Below are 19,909 nucleotides of genomic sequence, written 5' to 3' on the forward strand. Positions count from 1 at the left end.
ACACATTAAATCAATCCATAAAGAAATTTTTTAAAAGATTATTATTGTTTTGTTCTTTTTTCTTAATAAATGATCAAAAATACCTTCGTTATAACTTAAAATTATTTTTAATTAATTTGATTTATGGATAAATTTATACCCAAAAGCTAAGTTAATAAATTCATTGTACTTAATTATTGCAGCACAATTTCTTTAATTATCTTTTTGGAAGTTATTTTACGGTGAAAGTAATTGTTAAGATCTTTTCTCTGACATTAGCTGTTTTTATTTTGATAACAGTTAGTTGATTAAATAGTTTTTTTATAAAAATGCTAAAAGCTAAATAATACATAAGACATTAAAAATTAAACATTACATGATATTATATGAGACACTAAAAGTTAAATATCACGTGAGTTAACTTTTTATAAAATGCTATTTTAATATTAAAAGCTAGTTCAAAAAATATGTTATTAAATATTATAAAATATAATATTTAGTGTTTTCAAAGCTCTAAAATTACTTAAAAGTTGTCGCCGAACACGTGACTACCAAATAAAACTAAAACTTTTAGCAAAGTATTTTTTATTAATGATAATTAAAAAAAAGATGTCAAACATACCAATGGCTCAGTAACAAGTGCTTGCATTAGATTGGCTCATCCTGGTCCTAAAAAAGTTTTAATGGGCCGAAGGGCTTTTTTTATATTTTTTTAAGTATTATATAACATTATTAGCAAGAAAATACCAGATCTTCACGTCACTGACCAGAAAAGATTTTACTGTCGGTATGCTTTTGGGCTTTTTTTGCTTGTATGTTTTCAAAGAATTTGTGCCTTTTCATGATTTTTTTACCTCATCCGTTAGGAGGGCTAGTTTTGTAATATTATTGCAAACACAGTGGCAAAGCATCTCACATCCCTCCATAGGATTCGAGCGGGACGAGTCGTTTTGTCTGTTGTTTGTTTGAATTTCAAATATCAAACGGCACATTAGACCATGTAAGTAACCACTAACCAAAACCAACCCATTATCCCACTAAACCCACCACGTCTCCCTCTCTCTCTCTGGTTTTTCTCAATATTTTCATATTTGGGTTGCTACCCATTTTCTCTCTCTAGCCAAAGCTTTATTCTTCAACATTCTCGCTCTTGCTTCGTTGGGTTTCTTCAGAAGTTTGAAGGGTACTGTTTCTTCAAAATTTTTTCCCTTTTTTAGCTACTTGGAACTTTGTTCTTCAAAATTATACTGTTTGTCTTTCATATTCGCTGTTCCATTTTTTCCGAGTCCAAAAAGTTTTTTTTTTTGGCTTTAAATCTTAAAGTACAGTATTTTCATTGTTTGCTCTGCTTGAGCAAAGTCCTCTTCTTCAATGGGTGCGTCAGGAAAATGGGTAAAATCTCTAATAGGTCTCAAAAAGTCAGATAAAGAAGAAAATGTAAGTATTTTTTTGAACTAACACTTCAAAAAAGATTCAGTCTTTGCATTTTCTTTTTTCTTTTTTCTTTTTCCGATCTTATTTGTATACAATTGTATAATGAATTAACAACAGGTCATTTTGTTATTATTATAATTATTTATTTAGGAGAAGATGGGTAAGAGCAAGAAATGGAAGCTATGGAGAAGCTCTTCTGGAGACTTAGGATCTTCATGGAAAGGTTTCAAAGGAAGTAACAAGGCAGCATCTGAAGCATCAGGATCTTCACCGATGACTGATGCTTTTAGTGCTGCAATGGCAACCGTAGTTCGAGCCCCTCAAAAAGGTTTCAGGGTTGTTAGGCAAGAATGGGCTGCAATCCGGATTCAAACAGCATTTCGTGGATTCCTGGTGAATAAGTTTCTCTGACTTCAATTCTTAGATCTCCTATTTGTAAAATGACTGAGAAAATCAAAGAAAACAAAAAATTTGAACTTTAATGCATAAGCTAGCTAGAAAGCTAAAGATCCACTATGGTGATTTTCTTTTTGATCTGGTATTCATATATGTAAATGAATTGTAGGCGAGAAGGGCTTTGAGAGCCTTGAAAGGAGTGGTAAGGCTTCAAGCTCTGGTTCGAGGTCGACAAGTAAGGAAGCAAGCTGCAGTGACACTTAGGTGTATGCAGGCTCTTGTTCGAGTTCAGGCTCGAGTCAGGGCTCGCCGTGTGCGCATGTCCATAGAAGGACAGGCTGTGCAGAAAATGCTTGATGAAAGGAGAAGCAAAGATGATATCTTGAAAGAAGCTGAGGTATATCATAAAACCATCATTAAAATAAATTCTTTTCTTTTTTAAGTCTCGACTCTCATATTATTTGTCTTACTGAAATTTTCAGGAAGGATGGTGTGATAGTAAAGGAACATTGGAAGATGTTAAAGCAAAGCTACAAATGAGACATGAAGGAGCTTTCAAGAGAGAAAGAGCAATTGCATACTCTCTTGCTCAAAAGGTATTCAAATGTTTCCATTCTAAAAATGGATTATATAGTCTCTTATTCTTTTTTCACTAATTCTTTTAATTTCTCAGCAATGGAGGTCAAACCCCAGTTCGAATACTCGAAGCAACGGCTCTGTGTCCTCTTTCAAGAATAATGAATTTGATAAGAATAGTTGGGGATGGAGTTGGCTAGAACGTTGGATGGCAGCCAAGCCATGGGAGACTAGACTGATGGAGCAATCTCACGTTGACCAGTCTGAAATAACTCCACCACCAAAGTCCTGTGCAGACTCACTTGCAAGCAAAAATTCAAAATCTTCTGAACAAAGCTTTGTGAAAGTCAGAAAGAATAATGTTTCCACAAGGATTTCTGCAAAACCTCCAATTGGGCAAGTTACTCGTTCATCATCAAGCCCGAGTTCTGAATTTCGCTATGATGAGAGCTCTGCTTCATCTTCAATTTGTACTTCTGCAACACCAATTTCAGGAAACACTGGCTTGGCCTCAGATAGAACAGAGGAGAGTGGTAATAGCAAGCCAAACTATATGAACTTGACCGAGTCAACCAAGGCAAAGCGAAAAACAACCAATCATTTGTCTCACAGAATTCAAAGGCAATCCATGGATGAGTTTCAGTTTCTGAAAAGATCAGCTGCATTCTCTAATGAAGATTCAAAAAGCAGTGCTGGTTCTGATCATCCTTCAATTAATTTGTCTAAGCCACTTTGCCTGCCAACAAGACTGGATAAGAACTCAATGAAGCAATTAAGGGGAACAGACAATCCCCTTGTATGATTAGATGGATAAGGCTGTGTTTCAGGAAGTTCAACGGCTTGTTGTTCTCTTCTGAGAATGTGTATTAATTAGGGGAGCTTTTGCAATTGCGCAATTAGTAAGCTGTAATCAGAACAGATCAATTAGTTCTTCAGTTTGTGTTTTGAGCGCTATCAAAATTTGCAAAGTATTTTTATTCATGGCTTGTGTATTTTATCATCTCCGGTTCACACATTTAAGATCATTGAAATTTAGCAGATCAATTAGTTCTGATATAACCATCCTCGGCCCATTAGATCATGGCTGTATACTGTTTTTACGATATTAAAATATAATAGGCCTAAACATTATTGAATCAACAAGGCAGATTGCACAAAGTATCCTTCATCTTCGTTTTATGACTCTAAGCTTTACACCATGCTTGAAGTTGAGAACTATGCCATATTCAAGTTCCAGAGGTTTTTCCATGTTAGGAGAATGTCGGAATATATATTTACGGTAAAGGTCTATCAGCGACAGCTTTAATTCTTGTAGGACAAATTTCTGGCCAATGCAAGCTCTGGGCCCTATTCCAAAAGGAATGAGAGCATAAGGGTGTCTTTGTTTCTCTTCTTCAAAATTCGGATTGAATCTCTCTGGCTTGAACTTGTCTGGCTCGGGGAAGTTCTTTGGATCTTTAGCTAGAACTCCGAGCGCTAACCAGACCCATGTGCCCTGATCAAACAAAATAAATACATTACTAGGTAAATCCAGACCAGTTCTGCATAAATAATTGTTGCATAACAATACCTTTGGGAGAAGGTAACCTCCTATCTCTACTTCTTTTGAAGTCTCTCTGGCAACTAATGGGGAAGCAACATAGAACCTCATGGACTCTTTAATCACCTGCAATCAGATCATTTACCGTAAGTTAAACTCCCATAGTTTGGTAATGCACACCTAGAAATACCAGATATAAAAAATTTAACTAATTATAAATCATACAAATTACGGATCCTGTTAATAATTCCAAATTGAAGTTGGGAACCTTGCCTGGTCAAGATAGGGAAGCTTGTTTTGAAGATCATGAGCTGTTGGCATCTGATCAGGTGGACCAAACCCATCAATTTCTGCAAGCAACTTCTCCTCAACGTCTGGATGTCCAGCGACTAAATAAACAATTGAAGACAGTGTGAACGCTGTTGTCGCTGACCCAGCAAGAAGGTGCTCATAAGTAACTGCACTAATATAATCTGGAGTAAAAACATTTTTCGCAAGAGTCTCTGACTCCCTTGCACTTAATATGAGCGACAAGAAGTCCTTAGAACCCTGGTTATTATCCTTCATTCTCTTCGCTACAATCTCATCTAACCGACCACTTAAATTTTTGTTAGTCCTATCAACTTTCCAGTCCATGGTGCCAGGAATTCGCTTGAGAATCTGTCTGAAAGGTTCTTGCAGTATAGGGATAAGAAGGCCAAGTATAATTGAAAAAGAACCTGATAAATCCATCTTAAGTTGTGTAGTTGAGTAAACATGTTGATTTATGAAGTCTGAGACCTCATCGTCATTATCTTGGCTATGAGAATTATTGATCGACTCACTGGCTGTGGAAGATTGTGGCTTAGAGAGACCAAAATCAACTCCAAATGCAGCTTGGCCTATAACATCTGTGGCTAGTTTGAGGGAAAGATTAGAGAAAGTGATGTCTTCTTCTTTAGAGCATTGGAAATTCTTAGTTGCAGACGCAATGAATGATTGCATCGTAGGGACTAGGCTAGCTAAGTGTGATGGCTGATAGACCGACAATATTGTGTTTCTCATGGTTGACCATCTTGCGTCCCTGCAAGTTCAAATTCCAGAAAAAGACTTTTTTGTCATATGTTTATCTTCATTAATAAAATACGCTATTAAGTGATCAAATGGATTTCCTAAAATTAGTACATCTGCAGCTAATTTTTAATAAGATTCACGATTCAACACCCAAAACAAACCTTATAATTAATTAACTCTGATTGGATTCAAACTTCCAAACTCATGATACTGAAAATGAATCCATTACACTTGAGCTAAAATTTTAAATTTTGACTAGGGAAAGAATGATTTTTCTTAGCTAGGCATGGCGGCTTGTACAAAAAATTAGAATCATATTAGGTTGTGCAGCTAAATATGGTAATATTGATAATGATAGGCCAAAAATAGGATGGTTAAATTAAAATTACCTGGTGAAGAACAGACCTTTTTGATGAAGAGGAGAAGCTGAGATTGGAGAGGGAATGCTCCTATTTGAAATGTATTTGAATTTCTTAATTCCAACTTCTTTGCAAAGTTCAGGATCTGCTATTATTATCAATGGTTGTCTTCCCATGTGAAACCTACGCCATAACAATCAAAACCCACAACCCAATTAATGCCCCACAAAGTTCCTATCTTTCACCACTCTAATAAAAAAAATTATAACTTTGTAGTTCCCGTTTCTTTTAGTGCATAAAACAAACATCAGATCTTCAAAAACTTAAAATAAGAGAACCCACCAAAGAACAGCAAAAACTGACCTGAAAATGGGGCCATATTGTTTGGCAAGGACGGAGAAAACATCGGGACCATACTTTGCAAGTAAGGGAAGGTGCCCTAAGAGAGGAATTGTTGGAGGCCCTGGGACCTTTCTAACACCCCAGTAAGGCCTATACAAGTAGCCCAATAATATGGCAAACGCTGTGAAAAAAATTGAGAGCACAGAAACACTGCTGCTAAAGAAGGCTTCTTCCATGTCCAAACTACCTATCACCGATCACTGAAACGTTTTTGTTTGACAGAGAGAAGGAGAGCCAAATAGATATGGTGGCTTTGGCTGTCTATGTCAGCATCTTTTTTTGCACTTGGCGTTGTCGGGATTAGAATGATTTCAACGATGAAATAGATACCCTTTCAACCTTCGTATAATTATTATGTATGTAGCAAATTCAGTGAGAAAAAATAAATTCTCGAAATATATTTTTAAAAATTACTATATTTTGTCGAAAAGGAATTAAGAAACTTTGAAAAATATTTTTCATCCAAACAGAATCATTCAATAATTTTTTTGAATTATTTTTCTAGAGACGCGATTCATACCAAAACGTTAAATTCTGATAATTAAATGTAATCTAATAAATGCTCGCTTATTTATTATGATTTATACAACTATCTAGCACAAAAAGATTAAAAGAATTAAAAACTTCAGGATGATCTGAATAAACTTCTGTTATAAGAGGTGGATGAAACAGAAAATAAAAGTTACAAGGGAAGAATATTTTTTTGTCTTGTAGTAAAATGCTTAAGGATTCCTTTTATATGTTTGTCTTTGTCCACATATTCATATGAAAATCGAGAATACAATAATAAATGTGAAGATGTCTGCATCAAATCTTACGAAACATGTTATCCACCGCCAATATTTTGTTGCATTAGCATACATTCCAGAAAAATTTGGATTCCTTATCATCAAAGAACTACAGAAAAGAACTACATTTTCAAATTCTAACATTATTCTAAAAATAAATGTAACAGAAATAAAAATACATTTAATAAATAAGTAAATAAATAAACTTTACTTCAAAAAATTTACATCTTTTTGCTCTTTAAAAACTATTGTAAATATTATTTTTTTTATTTAACCAAAATAACAGCTTAAACTAAACATTAGAAAATATTAGTTCCTTCCTAAATACAGTAGGGACTCAAATACGTACAGTAGAGGGGCAGAAATGTCATTGGTCACCACCAACAGATCAGGAACACCCTTTTAAAAATTATTCAATACACCCTTTCAAAAATTAGTCATACTTTATCTGTTTTTCTGAATAATTAATAAATAAATAAACAAAAAAAAAAAAAAAAAAAACTTTTCAAGAAAAAAAAATTTTCTTGAACCAATCAATGAATAGACTATAAACCGAATCTACACAGATCACTGATATTAATTTTCCTGTCAAAAATTTTCATTACAAAATTAATTCAGCAGACTATTTAATATTTTAGCAAAGCAACTGTTCTGTGTAGAGTTATGTACAGCAACAGAATACACAATAGCCTCTGAAGAGTTTAGCAAATGAACATGTATACACAGCAACTTGTCATAAAAGTTCAAGAATTGAAACTCCTTAAAGATCTTCTTCGTTGGCCAGTTCGCCTGCAAAATGCAGTAGAGAAGAATCAATAGAACCACCAAATTGCTTGACTACTGAAATAAATTGCGTTAGAAAAAAAAATAATAAAGGAATTTTTAAGAATTAGATTATCAGTAAAGGATACAGAAGAACAGGAACAAATGTTGGCCCCACAGCAACTTCCACCACTCCCTGATATATCAAAAACAGTTTCTTTATAAGTCAAGAACACAACACTTGAAAAAACAAAACAATTAGCCGAGGAAGGATTTATAAGCATACCATTATAAAAACAGGAATGGAGTTGCAGAGACCAACTCAGAACAATGTCAAATCCATTCTGTTAAATCATGTCTTTGACCTTAAATAACCCATTTGATCCACAAGGTCTTGCAATTCCTCACCCCAATCTTCAGGATTGGCAACCAAATCTTCAACTTCTACATCGATTTCCGGTTCATCATCAAGAATAACAATTTCTTCATCAGGATTGCAGGTAATTACATCATCATTCAATAATTCCTCCCAAATAGTCTCATTAACAGAATCCAAATTAGCCACACCACTTGCCCCTTGTGCAGAACCTGCTGTTGGGTCCCTCACGTCACTGCTCGATTCATCGTCCAAGGCAGCTGAGAATAATGTTTCTATCTCAGTTTCCATAGTTCCTAATGCTTGATCTGTGTAATCAGCAACTTGGCCAACACCCATATCCATAGAACCAGCTTCTTGCAAATTTTCGACACTTGTACTCGCAGTAAGTCTGCGCTTGCATCCAATTCCAACACGTCGTAGTTCTTTCTTGTGTGCGGTCATCTGAGCGAATTGCTGGATAAAGGATGGATTGTTGAGAGCTTTGGCAAGAAATGTCATTATTTGCTGCTGTTTTTTCTCTGTACTCTGTAACCTATCCTCCACGGCAGCAATTTGTTCCCTCGACTGCTGTTGGTGCTGCCTAAGCCTCATTATTTCTGCCATTAGTACATTTCGATCTCTCTTTAATCTTTCAATCTCACCTTCCAATCCAAATTCTCCTAATTCTACACAAGCTCCTGCACTCTGCTGTTGCATACTTTGCGAGACGTGTCTTCTCCTCTTGATGGTCTTCAGTAGATGCTTCTGCCCTCCTAAAAACCCTTCATTTGCAAATTCCCATCTGTCAGGATCAACCTTTCTGAAACCCTGCATCGTGCCATGGCAGAAATGCGATCAGCACGTATTGAGATCAAACTAATATAACGCGAATGACCAAAGAAAGGAGTATGCACATCAAAACTAACAAACACAAGTAGTTTCATCAAATGAGAAATCCAGAGAAAAACAGATAATAAGATATGAAAAAATAAAAATTATACAGTTATTAAAGCTTGAAAAGAAAAAAATAAAAAATAAAACGCTAATGCTCAATAGTGAAGAATAACCAGGTTTTCAAATTACGTTGATCTTTCCAGAAATTATAAATAGAAGCCACAAAATTCAATAGTTGAACAACTACTACTAACTAAAAAATTTCCAGCCTGGAGAGTGGAGAGGATTTGAATGATTAAATGAGCATTGAAATTCGTAGTCATTGTTAATTTTGGAAGTCATGATCACAATTGAAAAGGCACCTACTACTTTAAACTTTGTTGATCAATAACAAAATTTAGCCAGGATGTGATCATATTGACATTTGATAGACCTTCGACAAAACAGGAGAGAAAATAGTATATCAGAGCACATCATCGACAATCTCAGAGTAGAAACCCTATAACAAGGACATGTAAAACCCCAATTGTAATCAAAACAAAATCCAAAATCCTTATAAGGGCAAAATAACATCAAATAATCAATGGAATACTAACCAGTTAATTAACAAACAACTCAAAAACATTTGAAATTAGAGAACAATCCGGATAACATACAGCTAAAGAAAGAACAGAAATGCAAGAAAGATGATATCTTTAACTAATTACAGTACTTACATATGTGTTGAGCTGGCGAATGAAGCTGGAGAAGTTGCTGTGCTTGAAATACTTCGGAAGCAGCATAGTGGAGAACTTATGAGAGTCCCAAACAATGAAGCTATTACGAGCTCCACTCCATGAAACCACCGTATCAGTTGATGGGTCTTCCACCATTTCAAATGTCTTGGTCAGAAATGGAGGCGGACCAATCTCGTGTAACCCTTCCATTGGCTGAGGCGGGAAACTTGAAGATGATGAAGAAGAAGACACACCTGCAGTATATGTCACTGTTTCCTTCTCTTCTTTCACTGCAACCAAATCCTCCATTATTTGGTCTGCGTGGGTTGCTTGCAATTGAATTTTCAATTCATTCGAGTAAGGTTTAGTACTGAATTTTCAATTGAGGGTTAAAGTTTTTGTTTGAATTCGAGTTTAGAGAAGAAAATTTTGTGCTTTGCGAGTGTTGTTTGCTGATCAGAGGAGAGAGGGAGAGTGTGAGTTTATATGAGAATGGAAAGGAAAGTTCTAGAAAGTGAAAAACAGAGAGATTTGGTAGCAAGCTCGGAAGTTTCTGCCAGTTGGCATAGAAGCTGGTTTTCAGACAGATAATCATGAAAGTTCTAGAATTTCTCAATTGTTCGACGGAAAGACGGGCCTTCAAGGAAACGGAGTACGCGTGGCTTAATTTGGTATCGTCAATTATGTGTCCAGTTAGTCAAATGAATGCTGGTCCGTGATGGCCCAAATAATTAAGAGGCCCCCTACATGGGCTGGGTTTGATATCTCTGAAAGCAATTTCATAACACATGAAACTCACTTGTAAATTGGGAATTTAATACAATAGTATTAATCATATTACGTAATTATCGATAATTTTGTATTAATTTCTGATAATATAATAATTATGGTCCGTGGTGAAAACCAAAACATGTGATTGAAATAACATAAGCCAATAACGGCCTTCCTGTTGTAGAGCCTTTGGGCCAATGTTAAGTTATGGTGGCCCGTGGATCCAAAGAGCTATTTTTCTGTTTTTATTGGACAAACAACCCAACGAGTTTTCTCTCTCCGAGTACGTACGGTAAAAATTAAAAGGGGTAAAATATAATTAAGTCTATATATAATTCTCAATACAGGGAAATTTATAAATCTAGTTATATTTTACCAAATTAAAATGACAAAGTTCAAAATCAATAGTCCTTCCTCTATCAACGGTTTATATTTTAAGAGATTACTTTAATTAGATCTAGTCTGTGAGCTTATCCATATATTAAATTAGCGTAGAATAAATTTTTATTGAAAAGATGATATTTCTCTAATCATTTGAGTAAAAAAATAAGATAAAGTGAAAGTAAATTTTAAAAGACCTCTTTTTTATTATTTTAGTCCATAGTTTGATATTTCAAATATCAATTTCTCATTTGGTAAAATTAATATTGTTTCCTAAGAATTATTAAAAATGGAAGATCCCCTTTGTTGCTCACTTGAACTATTTTTATGGGTTATAATCATTCTTTATGCTGAGAAATCTGTGTCCAAATCTCAAATCACACATGATACTACATTAGACTCTGGGAATGTTCTACATCGTTAATTTTTTTTTTTTTTTTTTTTCCAAAAAAAAAAGGTTTATATATCAAAAGTAAAGTAAAATCAAACCTAATTGGAGATTATGAATAAATGTCAAAAGGTTAAAGAAATAGGCCTACCACACTCTGTCTTTTACTATGATTAGACCATCAAGGTGACAACCTCATTTTGCTGCCCATTACAAGTGCTCTACATGATATGATGGATCCCTGCCATTTCTTCATTCAAAAACAAAATAAACAAAACATTATTCAATAGCATCCTCATATGCTTTCTTTCTTTCTTTCTAAAGAATTTATAAACCCAGCCTATTTATATACTTTAAAAAGAAATTTTTGAATTATTGTTTTGTTGAAAAAAAGTATTATGTTTAGAATATTTATTAAAAATAAATTTTACTTATTTTAATTATTAAATTTTCAAAATTAACAAACAAGCATCAATTATCTAAACATACATTTTCTAGCAATATTTAAATGATACTTTCCTCATATGTTTAACAACTTTTTATTTCATATACTAATATGCTAATATGGCTTGAGAGCAAAAGAAAACTGAATCTCCAATGTGAAAAGTGTACAACAAACTAAAGTAACAAGATTCTAGAATTAATGGGAATCTTTTATTATATATTGAATAATTAAGACTTACATGAGATCCTTTTGCCCACTTAGCCTGGATATCTTTTTCTCAAGTGCCACTTTCATAATTCCAATCTCGACTAATGCTACTCAAAAGTTTTCAATAGCTCTCCTAACATGTATGATTTAAAGTGAGAAAACAATTACTTAAATTAACTAAATCAATTCGGTTTTAATAATTTAGCTCATTTTATTTTCAATTTTTATTAAATTTTAATCATTTTTATTTTATTTAAAGTGATGTTTAATTATAGGTTTCACACCTGCCTATACACATCTCACGTACATAATAATTAAATTAGAATGAAATATATACGTTTAATACATAAATTTACACGTGTGATTTATTTAAAAGATCTCGTGACACTTTTAATTTTTATTTTAACTCAATGAATATTTCAATTTATAAAATTATATCTGTTAAATATTTTAACTTGTAAAGATTATTTTATTAAATAATTAAAATTTAAAATTAAATCGATTAAATACTTATAAAAAAATAAAAATTATTATTTCAAATGTTATACTAACCATAAATCAAATAAATATTTTATACATAAAAGCTAAAAACATCCAAAAATTATTAATGTTAATAAAGAAAAAGATATAATGTTACGAAATTTCATAACTTCGAAAATATAATACGTGTCTCACAAAATTTAGATTACCGTGAGATTTATACATTCACCGATAGTCTCATTTTATGGTTAACAATCTTACCCGATACAACCTGGTTGAGTGATCAAGATTTTTCACGCACGCAAAAGGCCCCACCACTCCACATCTGCCACGTGTACGGTTGATATTTATTAAGAGTAAGATACCCTGTTTTGAACCATCAGTAAAAAGAAACAAACAGCCACTTATGAGCCGACAAAGATTCAGATCGTGGCGTCATTTGGACCCCTCCATGACCTGCCACTGTCACATCAGATGGCGTCACCCATGTGTCACCGTCAACTGTCAGTCAACGACCTAATATACCAGTTTAAGCAAACCCAGCGGCTCCGACAGCCTAATAATAAGGCTTCATCCATCTCCGGATGGGGCGGTGCTGGAATGATGTGCACCATCGTACCGAAGCTATCGAGGAATTGCGGATCCGGGTATGGTTGCGAATACGAATTTACACTTTTTTCGTGTCACCCGAGTCACCGGTTTCTGGAAGGTACGGGCATGTGGATGTGCTTTCCTTATTTGCATGTACTTATTCGAGCTTAATTTCTCATTTATTTTTTTAATGTAACTAAATTTATCTTTGTAATTAAAAAAAAAAAAAAAAGCAAATGATGCGTGATAATGTAGGTTGCTGAGTATGGTGATAAAAATAACCTTACGTGTCTATGCTCCTTGTCCTTTTCATACAAGTCAATTATAGCGGCTCTTGCATTAATTGGATTAATTACTGGTTACGGGATCCAGTAACCATTAAATTTTTTTCAGTATCCTTAATTTATTAAAATTATATTAAATCATGTTCGCGTCGAATCAATATACTAAAACTAATTATCCGTAAAAAAATATTACACTATCCATGAGATCGAATATTATTACTAAGTTCAGTCCAAAATATTACACTTCCTTCCTCAGTATTACCCTAGAGGGGAAAAAACACAGTAGTTAATTTTTTTAACTTGGATAAATATCTGAAACGCGGCTCTCTTCCTTTTGATACAGATGAAAGGATTATCTTTTTTTTTTTTTAAAAAAAAATTTTGTAACAATAAGAAGTATTAAATTAAATTAAACTGGCAAGTACAGCAACAAGGAACAACAAACAAGAAAGCGTTCTTTGCTTTGCACTTTGCATATGTAATAGACATCGTCAGATCCAACTTTTTATTACAACAGGGAAAAAAAGAAAGAAGAAAGAAAGTAAAATAGGTTGCCTGCCATTTCACTTCTCTGTGCCATCCAATTCAGCTTTTCCTTTTACTTTCCTAATAGCCTCACAACCTCCATTTAATTATCAATCAAAGCAACAGATTCTGTTTTCGCTGATGTCAATCATGACAGACCATTTCCAAACTTTCGACTTTTCATATATCCACATTTTACCTTATCCATGCTCACCACTTTCTGAATAGTTGTAAATGAGCTAAGGCTCTTGTGAGCTGTTAGATGTTGGACTCGAAAAGAAACCTTATTCCATAAGCAATTAACTGAGCTCCATCAAACTCAAATTCTGAGTATTTAAAGGAATAATTTTTCAAATTTGAGCCTTTTATCAAACTAAAACTGAGCTAAACAGAGCTTGGCTCAGCTTGTTTACAGTCATACTATAGCCAACTGAGCAGACCTAGTGTAGATTGGAGAAGATGAAATCAAGCTATTATTAGGTCAGTCTTGTCATTTAACATTATCTTTCACTAATTTTTCAGAAAACGGCAACTTGTTTGTTAGGCTCGTGTCCGCCAACCATTCATGTGTGACGTCAAATTCTTCCCTAGTTGCCAAAGCAAGCATCTTAAACATATTCAAATTTTGCTGGTCTATGTGTGCTCTTGTTAAAAAGATTATATTTGCAAACCTTTTTAACATAAATTTTATATGTAAAAATATAATTAGTAACACCTTTTTATAACATGCCAATAGTGATCAAATATTAATTTGCTGACATTAAAAATTTTTTATTATGGGATTTTATATACTCCATTGATATTGATGTTGGTTTAACATTAAGTTTTACTTTTAGTAGAAAACAAATCTTATTAAACAAGTCTTCTATTGGTCCATTGAATTTTTTTTTTGAGTATCAAGATAAGATTTTTTTTTTTTTTTTTCGAATATTGAGAGAGTGAATCCGTACTTGAATCTATTGTTAGGTCTATTTGATCAATAGTGATCAAATATCTATTGTTATCATTTAAGTTATACTTTGGTATATGGTCCATGAAGTCTTGTATTTAAATTTCAACCATAATAAGGAGTCAATTTATAATTTTTAAATATGAGAAATCATGAGTTTGTGACATTTCATTGAAGATATTTTTCATCTTTTACAAAATATGTGGAATGTAGTACAGAATCTATTCGTTGGATCCGCCATTATGCGGAAAAAGGGAGTGCCCGTCGCACATTATAATTTTTGGTCCATTATGCAATCAATTGACTAATCAAATTCATGGCTACTTTGGTTTTGGATCTTCGAATGAAAGGTATATACTGCTTCTTCTAATTCCCATACTGGTATTTCTTTCTTTTTCCTTTTTTTTTTTTTTTTTTTTTTGTGGCTCATAAAGAATTTAAAATGCGAATACGCAGAGATTACAAATCATATAATAAACTAAAATTACACAATAATTATCATAAATACGAATAATAGTATGAAGAATTATAAATTACATGTATAAATAGGTGTTGTTGGGAGTGATAATTGTGTTTTGGAGAACAAAATTACGAAAGAGGACAGTGTGAGCTTTTGGCTCCTCTAAGATGGTGATGCAATCCTTCCCAACTCATGCATCACAACCATGTGGCAGACACCATATTTGCCACCATCAACGGTCCATCTTTAACCCATCCTTCACTTCAGATTAATGACGGTAGGGTCCACCCCCAAAAGCTCCCACCCAATCACCACTCTATCATCGCATGATGACAAACCCACGTCCACGTGGACTTCCTCCATTGGCTAGATTCATGCAGACCCAAAAGTGGAATTGGGCCCACTCTCGAAGCCCACAATCTCCATGCCTGAAGGAAAGTTTAAATCAAACGCCACGTGTCGATCAGGGAACGTCAGGATGACGAGGAAAGTGTAATTCCATTCCGATGATTATGTCATGAATCATGAGCCCCGGTCCCCACAATCACAGCAGTTTAGTCCACGTCAGTTTTTTCTTTTCGATTTATTTTTTCTTTTCTGAAAAAGATAGGGTAAACTACTGCTGTGTGCATTAGGAGGACAATAGGGTCTTTTGGTAACGTCACGGTTCAATCTTGTGGTTCCACGTCTAAGTCAATGTGACGTAAGGTTCATTTACTATATAATCACCACCACGCCTCATCCCCATGTGACTGCTCCACGATTCTCCTCCGGCAAATGTCCTGTATTTCCGAACCACCTTGTTACGTGACCACAGATTTTGGCCCTCTCACGGTCTTCCTCCCTCGTGAACTTCACGCCCAAAGCATTCACATTTCTTTCTTCCCTTATTAGTTTACAAAGTCTGACTGATTTTTTTTTTTTTTTTTAAGTGTTTATTATAAAAGTGAGATTAAAATCTCTCTTTCTTCCTGCCCTTTTCAAGCTTTTGTTATTATCGCGATTAAAACTATTGATAGGCATGACCGTGCTTGGATTTTAAATTGAAACAAAATAAAAATTAAATTAGTCAAAATCAAAATTAAAATGCATTTAATAATTCTTAATTTTACATTATAATCATAATTTTGTATTATTATTTAGTTTCAGTTCTTATTTTGTAGAATCAAAACTATGGGAACTGGTTTTTCAATCTAGAATCATGATTAATTTGAAATAAAAAATAATATTGAAAAGGAAAATTCGAACCTAAAATATATTATCATGTCATACATAAACTATGTCTTCATATATAGAACATCATGTATTTGACAAAACAATTAAATTGAATTTTTCCATAAAATAGTGGCCTTCAAATAAATTATTATTACAAGGTAATAATATTAAATTGGGGACAAATAATGATTTTTAATATTTTTTAATTGACCTTTATTTATTTAATATTCTACTCATAATATAAGTATATTTTAACTACTCCTTTAATTTAATTATAAAGAAAAATAGACATTTTATAAATTAATTTTTATAGAATTTAAACTATTAATTATTGATAGGAATAGGATCTGAATTGAGCAAAGTCAAAGTCCGAGCAACACAAGAGGCCGAGCAATTAGTCAAGTCCGAATAATATTTAATCTCATTTGAATAAGTGTAACGCTCAATGTAACGTTCAGTCAAACAGAGTCATTAAAGTACCGAGATTTTTACTTGTCATTCATAGTTAAGATTTTTACTATATATGTCATGCGGTCAATTACAGTCTAAATTGTATTATAAATAAGTATATTAAAACATGAAAGGGATTTTCTGATTTCCAAATTAAAGAGCAATGCATTTATCTCTAGAGTATTTTCTCTTTTTAACTCTATTAATGATATGCGGACCTAAAAATACCATGCTTATTTTGAAATTGAATCAGCATTAAAGAAAAAGAACCATTACCCAACGCCCATCCATCCCATCTCTCTCACTCGGATTTTGTAGCATGACACGTACGCATTTATTATACTATTAGCGCGTGGGCTGTAAAAGTGGAAAACAATCCCACAAGCATTGATCCCAACAAAAAAAATAAAAAAATAAAAAGAAAAAAAAAAAAAAAAAAAAAGCAGTGCAAATGCAATACAGTACTTTGTGATGTAAGCAACCCCACCCTCACCCTCCTCTCATTTATAAATAATAAGCTCCTCCCCTCAATACTCCCACTTGGCCCCGTTGACATCAACACTCTCCCAGATACACTCTCTCTCTCTCTCTACAAAACTTATTAACTGGCGATGCAAGGACTACGACGTTGTTCCAACGACGTCGTCCGGTTCGACCTCACTCCTCCTCCTCCTCCTCCAACTAGCACCGCCACCAACTCCTCTTCTGCTTCTTCCTCCTCTTCCTCTTCTTCCTCTTCTCTATCCATCGACGCCGCTGAATCCGCCGAGACGCGAATCCAACGCCTTATATCGGAACATCCGGTCATCATATTCTCTCGATCCTCTTGTTGCATGTGCCACGTCATGAAGAAGCTACTCGCCACCGTCGGTGTTCATCCCACCGTCATCGAGTTAGATGACAACGAGATCTCCGCTCTTCCGCCACCACCTCCCTCTCACGACAGCGACTCGCCTCGCAATCTCGTTCCCGCCCTCTTCATTGGCGGAACCTGCGTTGGTGGCCTCGAGTCTCTCGTCGCTCTCCACCTCAGCAACCACCTCGTCCCCAAACTCGTCGAAGTTGGCGCTCTGTGGGTATGATATTCTATATCATATGATATATCATCTTCATCATAAAATATACAACTTAAAAAAGCCAAAAAGAAGATCGAAAATATGTAATTTAATGTTAGATTTGGGATTTTCTCTATTACTGTAAGTGGAGATAAATTGGCTAGGCAGGAATAACTTTTCTGTTTAATTATTATCTTGTTCACTATTTGATGGTCAAATACTGAAAGATAGAGATGGGCCATTTGATTAATTAGTAGTAGTAGAAGAAGAAGAAGATGAAGACGAAGAAGAAGAAGAAGAAGAAAAGTGTCCATGATTATGCCCTAGTATGCTTGTTTAATTATCTGTTTTTAATTCCATTAGAGATCATCAATTAAAATTAAATTATGAATAGATTTTGTTGTTATTGGGGATTGAAATTGATCTGGTTAGACTAGAAGAAAGAAAGAAAGAATCAAAGTAGAAGGTGGGGTCCAATCCAAGACCAATAATTGAGCAATCAAAGCCGTTGGATGTATTTGATTTTTTTTTCTCTGGGTTTGTTTTTGTGTTGGCTTGGTGGGCAGAGTTGTTAAATGGTTAAGTATAGATTGATTTTAGGTAAGGGTAAAGAAAAAATTTTTGGGAGCATTTGATGACAATGACGAGGTTGAGTGGCACTGTCAGATGTTCTGATAAAATTCTTTGCAATTATTGCAAAGGTAATCTTCTAAAATCATGCCTCGCTTTTCCATTTGACCTTTTACCATCTCATACTTATACACATTTTTTTTTTTTTTCTGGATTACTCTATTATATGATTTTTGAGCCTACTTCTAAAGTAATAGGAGAAGAAGAAGTACTATTTCATGGTAATTTTTAATTGATCTCCATTTCTTTTAAAGATTTTTCTTTTGATAAGAGTATTAAAAGATTAAGTTGAATTCAATACAAGAAAGTGAAAGAAAATACTACTTTAAGAGACATTAAACATGGGGTGAGAAATCAATTCAACTTGAATGTTTTAAGAGAAACCATGGGATAAGAATAAGAATAAAGAATGTTGAAAGAAGCACTAATGGTTTGAGCGGATTGACATTTGAGCCGAATTCAGTTTTTTTTTAAGTAGTTTTCAGCGTTCTAATTATAGATTATTTTTTATAGTGTCGGATAAAGTAGCGTTTAAATTATTTTTAGAGATTAAAATAACGTTTTATAAAACGTTAACTCAATTAATTTGTAGTTTTTAATGTTTTATAAAAAATTATTTAAACACTTAATGGGTTATCAAAATAGCTAATTTTGCTAAAGGGTCCCTAATATTAAAATTTAATCATTTTAGTTTTGTTTTGTTCCTTTATATGTCATATGGACGCATAAGAATGATTCTAAAATGAAACTAATATATGTACGTGTAACTGAAGTGGTAGAAATTATTGGATGAGTTTGTGTTTGTGTTTGTGGTTTTAGATGGTTCAATTTTGGGAAAATGATAAAAAAGAGTGCTTAAAATTATGGAGGCAAAATTTGTCAGCATGCCATGAGACATTTTGTGCAAGGGGACTGTCTGTCGTGGTATGGCTTGGCTGCACCTTCAACTACCTGACAGCCTCATATTTCCTCCATCCAGTTATTTTTGGATTGTGACCCTCCCTACACTTATCGATGGCCACGTGGAACATTACTTTTTGTGTGCTTGCCTGGTGCCTACTTTTTTACCAATTACAGTTAATTACATTAAGTTAAATTACGAATTTTACTTCATATATCTATAGATTGCTTTCGCTTAATCATTGGTTTCTTATTCTAAATTTATGTATTAAATCAGTTAATTTATGATAATGTTTATATCTTATCAATTGTCCCTCCCTCAGTCATACTATAATAATAATAATAAATTCAATTAATAGAATATTCATCGATTGTCTCCAATTTGGAGTCAGCCTACATAAATGTGTATATATATCCTTTTCTAAAATCAATTCTAAGAGATTTTATTGATAATCAAAGGTGGTAATAACTCTTTGAAAGATCTTTTCCAATTAAGGTAAAAGAAGGGATTCGGGTTAATTATGATTAATATGAAAGTAAAGTTAATTAAGGGTATATTTTATAAGATCACTTATTATATATTTTAATTATATAATAATTAAAAAAAAAAAAAAAAAAACACTTAAACCCACTTAAAGGTAAATGGGACCCATTTCCTTTGGGCTTGGAAAAGACAACCCACAAGTGATGATGACAATAACATCAACAAACCACAACCACAATTTCCAATTTTTGCAACCACGATCCTACTAATAATGATAACTAATAGTAATAAGAGTGCGGTTTCACTTTTTTATTATTTATTTATTTATTTATTTACTTAAGTAATACACATGGCAGACATGCAATGGTCTTGATGTAACACTACTTCTGGGACCCATCCAGAATCTTTACATCCTACCGTAAGAAGAATCACAAGTA

The 19,909-nt window shown here is 33.6% G+C and overlaps 4 protein-coding genes across 6 annotated transcripts; 2 read left to right on the forward strand and 2 right to left on the reverse strand.

Moving 5' to 3' along the window:
• Positions 1–978: 978 nt before the first annotated feature.
• IQD6 (IQ-domain 6) lies at positions 979–3,366 on the forward strand. 2 transcript variants are annotated; one of them, XM_037640101.2, is made up of 6 exons: positions 979–1,162; positions 1,303–1,416; positions 1,564–1,806; positions 1,979–2,206; positions 2,292–2,405; positions 2,483–3,366. In XM_037640101.2, exons 2-6 carry the CDS (start codon positions 1,351–1,353, stop codon positions 3,185–3,187), a joined length of 1,356 nt encoding a protein of 451 aa, XP_037496029.1. In that variant the 5' UTR covers positions 979–1,162; positions 1,303–1,350; the 3' UTR covers positions 3,188–3,366. The 2 variants fall into 2 exon arrangements, with proteins under 2 accessions (XP_037496029.1, XP_020536482.1); XM_020680823.3 differs by lacking the exon at positions 1,303–1,416.
• Positions 3,367–3,400: 34 nt separating this feature from the next.
• Positions 3,401–6,160, reverse strand: CYP711A1 (cytochrome P450, family 711, subfamily A, polypeptide 1). The gene is made up of 5 exons (XM_012221871.4): positions 5,701–6,160; positions 5,368–5,520; positions 4,199–4,988; positions 3,956–4,051; positions 3,401–3,880 (listed from the first exon to the last, which is right to left on the reverse strand). The coding sequence occupies exons 1-5, from the start codon at positions 5,913–5,915 to the stop codon at positions 3,551–3,553; spliced, it is 1,584 nt and encodes a 527-aa protein (XP_012077261.1). The 5' UTR covers positions 5,916–6,160; the 3' UTR covers positions 3,401–3,550.
• A 915-nt stretch (positions 6,161–7,075) lies between these two features.
• HSFA2 (heat shock transcription factor A2) lies at positions 7,076–9,789 on the reverse strand. 2 transcript variants are annotated; one of them, XM_089725177.1, is made up of 3 exons: positions 9,258–9,789; positions 7,576–8,475; positions 7,076–7,316 (listed from the first exon to the last, which is right to left on the reverse strand). In XM_089725177.1, the coding sequence occupies exons 1-2, from the start codon at positions 9,564–9,566 to the stop codon at positions 7,642–7,644; spliced, it is 1,143 nt and encodes a 380-aa protein (XP_089581303.1). In that variant the 5' UTR covers positions 9,567–9,789; the 3' UTR covers positions 7,076–7,316; positions 7,576–7,641. The 2 variants fall into 2 exon arrangements, with proteins under 2 accessions (XP_089581303.1, XP_089581302.1); XM_089725176.1 differs by having other exon boundaries at positions 7,076–7,485; positions 9,258–9,788.
• A 7,133-nt stretch (positions 9,790–16,922) lies between these two features.
• LOC105638133 (Thioredoxin superfamily protein) lies at positions 16,923–17,851 on the forward strand. Its single transcript, XM_012221875.4, has one exon. The coding sequence runs from the start codon at positions 17,015–17,017 to the stop codon at positions 17,483–17,485; it is 471 nt and encodes a 156-aa protein (XP_012077265.1). The 5' UTR covers positions 16,923–17,014; the 3' UTR covers positions 17,486–17,851.
• Positions 17,852–19,909: the final 2,058 nt, after the last annotated feature.

Source organism: Jatropha curcas, chromosome 8, assembly GCF_041381405.1.
Source record: "Jatropha curcas cultivar XTBG-Jc1 chromosome 8, XTBG_Jcur_1.0, whole genome shotgun sequence".
Lineage (NCBI taxonomy): Eukaryota > Viridiplantae > Streptophyta > Magnoliopsida > Malpighiales > Euphorbiaceae > Jatropha > Jatropha curcas.